Genomic DNA, 10,650 nt, shown 5'->3' on the forward strand with positions numbered 1-10,650 from the left:
CATTTATTTGAAATATAAATCTTTTGTAACATTATAAATGACTTTACTGTCACTCCTGATCAATTTAATGCACCCTTGTTGATTAAAATTATTAATTTCATAAAAAAAATCTTACTGACCTTAATCTTTTGAACGCTAGTTTATATTAATAAATGTATTGACGATTAACTTTATTAAATGTATTTTAATGCTTAACACAAAATTAATTCGCAAATACATATAACAAAAACATGTTTTATCCTGCACAAAAAATTACGTATATAAAAAAAATAGAAATATCTGTATAAATATTATGAAATTTAAAAAAATATATATATGTATATATATAAAATAATATAAATATTTTTATGAATATTTGTTAATTAAAAAAATATTATATAAAATATAGATGCACAATGTGTTGGTATACATATAATTTGCTTTCATTTATATTTTTGTGTGCAGAGTAAACATCTTTTTAATTAAATATAATTATATATTATTTTATATAATATTTTAAATATCAATATATATAAATTTTTATGTAATATGAATATAAATATTGATATTTTATTATTTAGTTTTAAATGTAAAAAATATATAATAATTTTAATTATTTTATATAAATATTATATAAATATAGATGTACATAATGTGTAGGTATACATATAATTTGCTTTAATTTAGATTTTTTTTTTGTTTTGTGCAGAATAAACATTTTAATTTACACTGAACAAAATTATAAACGCAACACTTTTGTTTTTGCCCCCATTTTTCATGAGCTGAAAAATAAATTGTGCAGTTTTACTGTATTGAGGGGTCCGGGGGCGTCCGAAAACCAGTCAGTATCTGGTGTGACCACCATTTGCCTCACGCAGTGCAACACATCTCCTTCGCATAGAGTTGATCAGGTTGTTGATTGTGGCCTGTGGAATGTTGGTCCTCTTGATATGCCACACCTGTGAGGTGGATGGATTATCTTGGCAAAGGAGAAGTGCTCACTAACACAGATTTAGACAGATTTGTGAACAATATTTGAGAGAAAAAGTTTTAGGTTTTTGAGTTCAGCTCATGAAAAATGGGGGCAAAAACAAAAGTGTTGCGTTTATAATTTTGTTCAGTGTAATAAGCATGTGCTAATTTAAAACAAAGTAGCTTGGCATGTGTTGAATGGCTGCTGTTGTTATGAGTCCAGGTGGAGGCGCTGCAGGCTCAGCTGGAGGAGCAGACGCGGCTGGCTAAAGAGCAGGTGGAGGCGCTGCTGGAGGACCGACGCATTCATCGGGAGGAGAGACGGGTACAGCACCAGCGCGACCAGGACACAATCACGGCCCTCACCAACAAGTAAGTTCATCCCTCTTTCTGTTTCAACAAACCCCGAGCATCAGACATGAGCGAGACTCTCTCACGTGTTCAGACTGCAGCGCACGCAGAGCCTGCTGTACGAGAGCACCAGGGACTTCCTGCAGCTGAAGTTTGAGAGTCGAGCGCACGAGAAGAGCTGGATGCTGGAGAAGGACCGTCTGCTGCGAGAGCTGGACTCCTGTCAGGAGCGGCTGCGAGAGGAGCGCAGTTTCCCTGATCAGCCTCCTCCTGCGTGCGCAGACGCTCTGTTCATCATGCAGCCCAAACGCGAGAGCAGCCAGACACACCGCGAGGAGACCAGGGTCAGACCGCTGATTTGTGTCAGCTCTGATTTCTATAGGCAGAGCTTTTTAAACTTTTTAATGCCAAGGACCCCCAAATATGATGATAATAATGAAAATATGAATGTATAATATATAATTTTATACAATTTTAATAGAATAATATATGTGACCCTGGAGCACAAAAGCAGTCTTAAGCCGCTGGGGTATATTTGTAGCAATAGCTAACAATACATTGTATGGGGCAGTAAAATGCATGTTATTTTTTCTTTAGTACTGACCTGAATAGGATATTTCACATAAAAGATTTTGATATATAACTTTTATATATTTGTTATCTATTATATTTATAATGTATAGATATGCATATAAATGACAACATTTTACATTTATAGTAATTTTGTGCAGGATAAGTATGTTTTGATTGAAAACCGTTTTATAGGGAGGAATCACATTCTCCTTCATCTTTAAAAACAAGACTTTATCCAGGTCTCACAAGGGGTTTTGTCTTTTTTTTCCCAGCAGGCTTTGCAGGAGGAACTGAAACAGGCTCATAAACTGGCTGACATGTACCGAGAGCAGTGTGTCAATCTGGAGACGGACCTGTCCCAGATCAGAGAGGAAGGCGACGTGGGCCGAGAGATCTTCAAAGTATGCAAACAAACAAAGAAATGATTATGTACTTTTAACTTCATAAAATGAGATGTTTAGCTGAATGTCCTTGAGATGAAACGTGTTAAATATCTCCTTGTATGTTCACTAAAAAACTAAAAGTGATATTTTGAAGCACATGAGGGTGAGATGCTTTTGACATGAAAATATTTTGATATTTTACTGAAGTGTTGCGGTTGCTTTAGTGTCAAACTAGCATCTGATTTTTGTGCATGTGTGTTTTTAGGAGCGCTCTGATAAGATGGCCAAACGTCTGCAGCTGATGACTCAACGTTATGAAGCTCTGGAGAAAAGACGGGCCATGGAGGTGGAGGGATTCAAGACCGACATCAAACACCTGCGGCAGAAAGTCAAAGACGTGGAGAAATATCTCTTTAAAGTCAGTCATTACTCTCATTTATGTCTTCTTTAAGAATATATAGCGTTTGTGTCTCCTTGAGGTTTTCAGCTACACATAATCACCTAAAATTGTCTGATATGAATATATCTGAAATCGGCAGACAAACAACTGTTTGAATTAGCATCAATAATGATGCAGATTTTGATGGCTGTGTCCTTCACTAGTTGACACTCAACGTGGGCCCTGATCAAGACCTGGCCATTCTCCATGAGGTTCGACAGACCAACAGTCGCACAGTGAAGGTCCAGAGTGAGCTGAAGAACCTGAGGGCCAAAATCTACAAACTGGAGAACGACCTGAGGTTCTGCTGAAGACTCATCAGGAGGATTCAGAAGATGACCTCTCACAGCTCAGGCCTCACACTGTGTTCCTTACAGTCACATATCCATCCATTTCTTTGGGTTTTGTGATTTGGAGAATGAAGTAATTCTGAGACGCATCACTGACCGGATGTCACAGAACTGAGTGTTTATTCGTGCTGCTGAATTTCCTATATTAGATAAATAAAGGTTGATTTTTGTATTCATAATGAAAGTGATTCACCATTTTTGAGACAATAACAAACACAACAAGGCCCATGTTCATTCTGTAGCTACGAAACATCTCAATGTAAACATCTAAAACATTTCAAGACAAAAACAAGACTGAAATGCTTGGAAGAGACAATAGATATTTCAGTCGACAAAAACTAAAACATACTGATGAATCTGATGAAAACTATTAAAAACACGCTCATGTCATATTTCACCACAAAAAAAATAAAATTTTGCATAATGAAAACGAAGACTATTTTTAAGACATTTTTGCACAATTAACAATTGAGCACATTTTCCCCTCCAATTGTCATTAATACACCAAAATGTGTGTGTATATATATATATATTTTTTATATATTTATATTTTTACAAAAACACACAAATATATGTATGTATATATATATATATATATATAGGATAATTGTACATGCATGGTAGTGTCTGTTCTACTGAATTATTTAATTTGTATTTTAATAAAAAAATATTTATTCCAGCAATGCGAATTTGGGGGTAAAATCGGTTTAATTGTCTGTTTAAATGAAAATCTCACAATGCAAAAAACACTGTTTTATTGACATTATGGAAATTAAAGTTAAGCAGTTTTTGTAAATTAACAATAAAGCAAATTTGGTTACATATTTGTTTCTATAATATATCTTTTTACACACATACATGTATATATATTATTCAAATGTACAATTGTACATTGTAGTGTCTGTTTTATTTAATTTGATTTGCTTTTTAATATATTTATATATATATATACACATACACTTTAATAATTTTTTCATTACAGTAATGAGAATTTGGGGGTAAAATGTGCTTAACTGTCAAGAATATATCAATGCAAAAAAAATAAAAATGTTATTAACATTATGCAAAATATAATTTATGCAACATCTGAAATATGACCTGGCACAATTCATGAGATTCACTCATACACACGAAAAGATTCATCCTGAGCACAGCGAAGTGGTGACACTGTCACATACTCTAGAAAATCACCAGGTCATTATCTAGTTGTGTCTCATTCAAGTATAGCATTCATTTCCCAAAAACATCTCCAAATGAGAGTTTGGTCGTTTGAAATTAAAATACGTTGAGTATACTGCACGATAGTCAAGAATGTACCATTTTCATTACTTGGCAATAATATTAACGGTACAAATGTGACACTTTATAATATGCCTCGACTATTAAAACAGCCAAAATATATACATACATATAAACTAAAACCCACAGATGACAAAAACAACAAGTCTTCGCAATGAGGTCGCAACACTGAAAGCTGCACTTCACACGCACCTCCAAACCTCAGGCTTCACCAATGACAGAACGACCTAAACACGCAGTTCATTTGCTCCTGAGGCACAAAAGTGCATTGTCACACTCTATTAAAGATCACAAACTGATTGTAGTGTTGAAACTTTGGCCCTTAGTGGTTGTGTTGTTTTTGCAGCACTAATACACAAGTCCAGACAGATGGGCTCCTTTCAGTCTCCGCAGAGTTTGTTTCGCTCATTTTTATGACTTATCTCAAGGCTGCATGATTCCTGACCGGCAGGAATCAGTCTGGTGACTGGGATTTTACAAGTATGAATATATTCTACTTCGATAATGAGCCTTACAATATGTTAAACAAACTCTGAAGAACATGTTCAGATAGACTTGGCCATCAACGGAATAATTCACCCCAAAATGAAAATGTACTGAAAATAAACTTACCGTCAGGCCATCCAAGATGTAGATGAGTTTGTTTCTTCATCAGATTTGGAGAAATGTAGCATTGCATCACTTGCTCACCAATGGATCCTTTGCAGTGAATCGGTGCCGTCAGAATGAGATTGTGATGTTTTTATCAGCTGTTTGGACTCTCATTCTGACGGCACCCATTCACTGCAGAGCATCCATTGGTGAGCAAGTGATGTAATGCTACATTTCTCCAAATCTGTTGATTTGATGAAGAAACAATCTCATCTTTAGATGGCCAGCTAATTTTTGGGAGAACAGGACCAGTTCCATTAATGACCACAAAGAGGCACCATAACTGCTTTAGTAAACAAGCTCCTGTTTTATAAATCCATAGGGCTTTTAGGGCGGTTCATCAGTGTTTCTCGAGTGGGTTATGGCGCTCGAGTTGATTGTGTTCACAGTGTGTGGACTGACCGCGGGCGGGTCAGATCATGTAGTTCTTCTTCAGCACCTCCAGGTACTGTTGAGTGGCTCTGCTCACGGGGTCCGGCTGCTCCAGGGTCATGTTCAGGTTCAGGTTCTGAGAGCCAGAGGCCGATCCTACGGGAGACATGCGGGCAGTTCCTCCTTCCAGAATGACACGAGAATGACAATTAAGTCACTTTTGAGCGCAATCGAATTAATACAGAATACATGTTTGAATGGACTTGAGTGGAGATCCAACCGGTCACTTAAAGATCATATTAACCCCATAAAGTCTGACATTTGAAAGTATAGACTGAAAATTAAAGAGTTCATAGAACCTTTAGACAAAAAAAAACACTTAAAGTTTGCATGTGTTTTGTTCGTATTTTATACCTGGCTTTTGTGGCTCATATACTACGATATAGGAGAATATTGAGTTCATACTCGAGGAAAAACATCTCAATATTATTCAGAGGTCCAAACTGAGCAAAAATATGCAATTTGGTGCCGTTGCTGATATTTAAATGGCCAAACCAAAAGAATTAAATTCTCATACCTTGTAATCTAAATTAGTGAGATCTTAATAACAGTATAACAGACTATTTACATAAAATACATATAAACATTTTGTTATAATAATGTCTCACCGTAGTCCAGCTCCTTCGATATGTTCTTCTCCAGCTCCGTCTGCATCTGCAACAGGAACAGACAAACCAGATCACACATCTGACTTCATCTCATCAAACACACGTCCTAAAACTAGCACTCAGCCAGGTTATTGTTTACTTTACATTGCCACAGCGTTCGTACTATAAAAATGCATAACCATAACTATGCAGACGCATCATGGTTTTGACTCATCTGATTGGTCAAAATCCAAACGCTAGTAAAAGTATCTGCTACCATTCAAAACGTTGGGTTTTAAGGCTGCATTTAATTGATTAAAACATACAGTAAAAACAGAATTTAAAAAATATATTTTTACTATTTAAAATAGCTGTTTTCCATCTGAATATATTTTAAAGTGTAATTTATTCCTGTGATGTTAAAGCTGAATTTTCAGCAGCCATTACTCCAGTCTTCAGTGTCACATGACCTGATATTTTTTTAATGGTTTTATGTCTGAACAAACGGCGGCTAGTGATATAACTATAATAAATTTGATTAGTATAATATTAAATAAAGACTGTTGTGAATATCAGGGGCATTAAAAAAACAGCAGATCTGATGTTAAACTGAATCAATTACACATGTATATTAGTATGAGAAATGATCCCAAAAAGGATCAAAAAAGGGCTTCAAAATTGGACTAATAGTTACTGACCTGAGAATAGCAGAACATATGAAATCACACATTTGATCATAAATAGTAGATCCCGTTTAAATATAAATGTTCAGGTACTCATGCTACTTCAGTATTATGTATGCTGTACACAGTATGTCAATTTTCTGTATCCTTTAAATACCCAGATGACCTACAACATTTGTCAAAATGTGCAGTTAACATCCAGAGCACACTGCACTCAGTACTGTATCCCACAATGCAATGCGCTTGACTTCCATTTCCAGTGTGATGATTGAACTGTCTGATCCAACTCCCAAAAGTTAATATTTTTACACAAAATAATTAAAATGTAAAATTATTTGTTTATTTCCTACAACTAAAAGCTGATTTCTGAATTAAACTGAATAAGGTAACTACTATACAACAATGTAGCATAAAACAATGTTTTTAATGTTGTATACTGCATACTTAATACATGCAATTTTTAGAAAAGTATATGATATATATATATATATATATATATATATGATTAAAAAACTTTAGCTTAAAACATAATTAAAACTAAAATAATCTACTAAACTATTACAACTATTAAAACTAAATATACTGCATATATAATTATTCAAACAAAACCTGAAAAACTATTTAAACTACATAGAAATATTTAAAAAAATAAAAATAAAAATGAAAAAAGCATGTAACAAAATTTAAACTAAAATTGAAATGAAAACTGAAAATATAAAAATAAAAGTTAATTCAAAATATGAATAAATACTATAAAGTACATGAATGATACTAAATAACTAATTCTGAACAAAGATGCCTTTTTTTCCCAAATGTTTTTTATAAAACGACAGTGTACTAGAAGCTGTAATGCACAGATACAGTGGGTATAGAAAAGAATCAGCCCCTTTAAAATAATCACATTTTGTTGCTTTGCAGCCTGAAATGAAGATTCTGAAGAAAGATAATGATTTTTTTCAGAAACGACTCTGTGTACTAAAAGCTGTAATGGCACAAAATCCAGCATGATTTCTGACTCAACGTTTTCTCGCATAAACAGCTGTGTGAAGCCGCAGAGACACATTAAAGCAGGTGTGTATGTGTGTGTGTGTGTGTGTGTGTTCTGACAGTCAGAGATCTGCACACATCAGCTACACACCTGCTCAGGTATCAGGCTGCAGAGAGGACAGGTGAGAAACAGACTTTTGAGCTAGAAGCTGAAGATATCAGAGACAGAAGAGGATATGAGTCCACACAGCAGCCACAGGAAAAACAGACCAGAAGGTTATTTGCTATGTTTATGAAGGGAAAGATAGTGGAAGGAGAAAATATATAATCGTTTGTTAGTTTTAGAATCACCACCTGACATGGGATTTATTTTGGGTGTAAGTATTAGAACATGGTTAGTGTTGAATGTTGAGGCAGTGTGGTGCAGCGTTTGGAAACCTGTTCACAGTCTACATGAGAGTGAAATGACTTCATGCACCATCGCTCACCTTTGCCAGGTAGGCCTCTACGCGGCTGCTCTGCGATTCCCCTACCGTACCCAGCAGAGGCGTCCCGAGGCCCAGGCTCCTGTTCAGGGGTCCCAGAGAGGCTCCGTACGCCCCCACGGAGCCCAGAGATGCCACATCCAGAGCGGGGCCCCCTAAACCACCGTTCACTATACTGCTGGTGAGCAGAGATTTACTGCGCTGCCTCTCGCTCAGGAGTTTAGTGTTGGCCTCCGCTAACCGCTCATTCGACCTGCACATTATGTTAACAAAAAGACATTTTGGCACATTATTAAAAAAACAAACAAAGTTAATCACTATGAATCACAGAAATAAATCAAGTAAATACTTCTACAATTTAAAATATTTATTAGGACTGATGGAAAATTATTAAAATTATTAATTTAATTAATACATTAATAATTATTCATAAATTAAAATTAATAAATTAGGGTAACTTATTTATTTATTTATTTTTAAATAATTTATTTGTGTTCGTTTTTAGTTTGTAAGTTTAACAATTATCTGTGCCTCCCTTAATATGCTTATGCTATAAACAATATTTATTTCTAATTGTAGTTTCCTATTTCTATTTATTTTTTATTTTATTAATTTATTAATTTTAGCTTTACTTGGTAATATTACCATTTCTGCGCATTCCCTGATCTGCTCTGAAATAATTATTTATATTTTACTATTTTTATTTATATTTTATTAATTTATTTATAATGATTAGTTTTAATGGTCAATGTATCATCATTTTCCATACCTCCCCTGATATACTTTAAAATAATATTGATTGATTGATTGATTTTAGACTTTTACTTATATTTTATTTCATTAATTTATTTGCATTTATTATTTTTATTTATGCTTGGTAAATTTATCAATTTTCTTCGACTATGTTTTCGAGATATGTTTTGAAATATTACTTATTTATGTTTAGAATTGTATTTTACGATTTTTTTGTATTCATTTATTATTTTGTTGCTTTGCAGCCTGAAATGAAGACGGCCAGTTTTTGTTTTATCCAGCTGTATTCACTCAGTGCAAAGTAACATCCCTATACCCATTGTAAGTCTACAATTAAGCTTTGATCTAATTAAAATCTTGCTCAGAATTAATAAAATATCTATTCAACATGATTTGTGACTCAACGTTTTCTCCCATAAACAGCTGCGTGAAGCCACAGAGACACATTAAAGCAGGTGTGTGTGTGTGTGTTCTGACAGTCAGAGATCTGCACACATCAGCTACACACCTGCTCAGGTATCAGGCTGCAGAGAGGACAGGTGATTAATTTATTTGCATTTATTATTTTTATTTATGCTTGGTAAATTTATCAATTTTCTTCGACTATGTTTTCGAGATATGTTTTGAAATATTACTTATTTATGTTTAGAATTGTATTTTACGATTTTTTTGTATTCATTTATTTGTATTTTTACTTACATTTTTTATTTTTATTTTTTGTGGCTAATTAATCATTTTGTGTGTCTCCCTTCATATGCTTTGAAATAATATTTAATTATTTATTTATTTTTATGACTTTTATGTTATTAATTCATTTGTATTATTATTTTTAGTTTTCCTTACTAAAACTACAATTTTTGGAACCACCTTGATATGTTTTGAAATAAAATTTATTTACATTTTACCTTTTTTTAAATTTTTTTTACTTGGTGAATTTAATAATAATAATAATAATAATAAGAATAATAATAATAATGCATTTTATTTAATGGTGCCTTTCTAAACACCCATGGTCAGCAGTATTATTCGTTGTGAGAGAGGGACGGAGACGATTAATATTACGCAGGTGGAAATATGCAGTACGCGTAATATTATTACAGGGTTTCTGCAGACATGAACAAGTTCAATTTAAGACTTTTTAAGACCTTTTTAATACCACCTTATATGAAATAGATAGAAATTAATCTTTTCCAATAAGTTTAAGTTGTTTTTTACCTTTTATGGGCATTTTTACCTTTATAAAGCCATTTTTCTATAAGTGTTCATTATCTTTTGAGTCAAATTCTTACATTTAATCAGTGAATTAGAATAATAATACATTTGGGCTGTTACCAAGCAAATTAAATCAGTATCAACAAAATTATTGAATACTGATATTTGAAATAATTTAAATAAAATGAAAATATACTTTAAATGTTAAATTAAAACCGCCAGCAGGTGGCAGCAAGTCACTGTTATTAAGTGAGTCATTGCGACTGAACCGAATCATTTAAACGAGTGATTCATTCAGGAACGAAAAGCTGTCATGTTGCTCAGACGCAAAACAGCGCTGCGGCTTTGTTTGGAATTATTTTTGTTGGCGAAATACAAGTTGGCAATAACAGGCAATATGGTGTCTAAAACGCAAGTCTTAATAAAACTTCTAGTTTATTGAACTGTTGTAAAAAAATCAACATCACATTTGTATATGGTAATTTTTGGAGAAAAAAAAAAAAACCCTCTTCCG

At 33.6% G+C, this 10,650-nt stretch overlaps 2 protein-coding genes across 4 annotated transcripts in view; one reads left to right on the top strand and one right to left on the bottom strand.

The window, feature by feature from the left end:
* LOC107701070 (coiled-coil domain-containing protein 77-like) overlaps window positions 1-3,231 on the top strand; it is a 7,839-nt gene extending 4,608 nt beyond the window's left edge. For all 3 annotated transcript variants that reach the window (XM_016502994.1, XM_016502996.1, XM_016502995.1), the window contains exons 8-12: window positions 1,175-1,323; window positions 1,397-1,646; window positions 2,151-2,276; window positions 2,524-2,676; window positions 2,862-3,231. In XM_016502994.1, the coding sequence (XP_016358480.1) occupies window positions 1,175-1,323; window positions 1,397-1,646; window positions 2,151-2,276; window positions 2,524-2,676; window positions 2,862-3,008 (825 nt within the window). In that variant the 3' untranslated portion in view covers window positions 3,009-3,231. The remainder of the gene's footprint in view (window positions 1-1,174; window positions 1,324-1,396; window positions 1,647-2,150; window positions 2,277-2,523; window positions 2,677-2,861) is intronic.
* Window positions 3,232-5,189: 1,958 nt separating this feature from the next.
* Window positions 5,190-10,650, bottom strand: part of ankrd26 (ankyrin repeat domain containing 26) — a 40,301-nt gene continuing 34,840 nt past the window's right edge. The window contains exons 44-46 of the mRNA XM_016502959.1: window positions 8,175-8,424; window positions 6,038-6,083; window positions 5,190-5,552 (exon numbers count right to left, since the gene is read on the bottom strand). Of these exons, the coding sequence (XP_016358445.1) occupies window positions 5,410-5,552; window positions 6,038-6,083; window positions 8,175-8,424 (439 nt within the window). The 3' untranslated portion in view covers window positions 5,190-5,409. The remainder of the gene's footprint in view (window positions 5,553-6,037; window positions 6,084-8,174; window positions 8,425-10,650) is intronic.

Source organism: Sinocyclocheilus anshuiensis, unplaced genomic scaffold, assembly GCF_001515605.1.
Source record: "Sinocyclocheilus anshuiensis isolate Anshui unplaced genomic scaffold, SAMN03320099.WGS_v1.1 scaffold1468, whole genome shotgun sequence".
In the NCBI taxonomy this organism is placed as follows: domain Eukaryota; kingdom Metazoa; phylum Chordata; class Actinopteri; order Cypriniformes; family Cyprinidae; genus Sinocyclocheilus; species Sinocyclocheilus anshuiensis.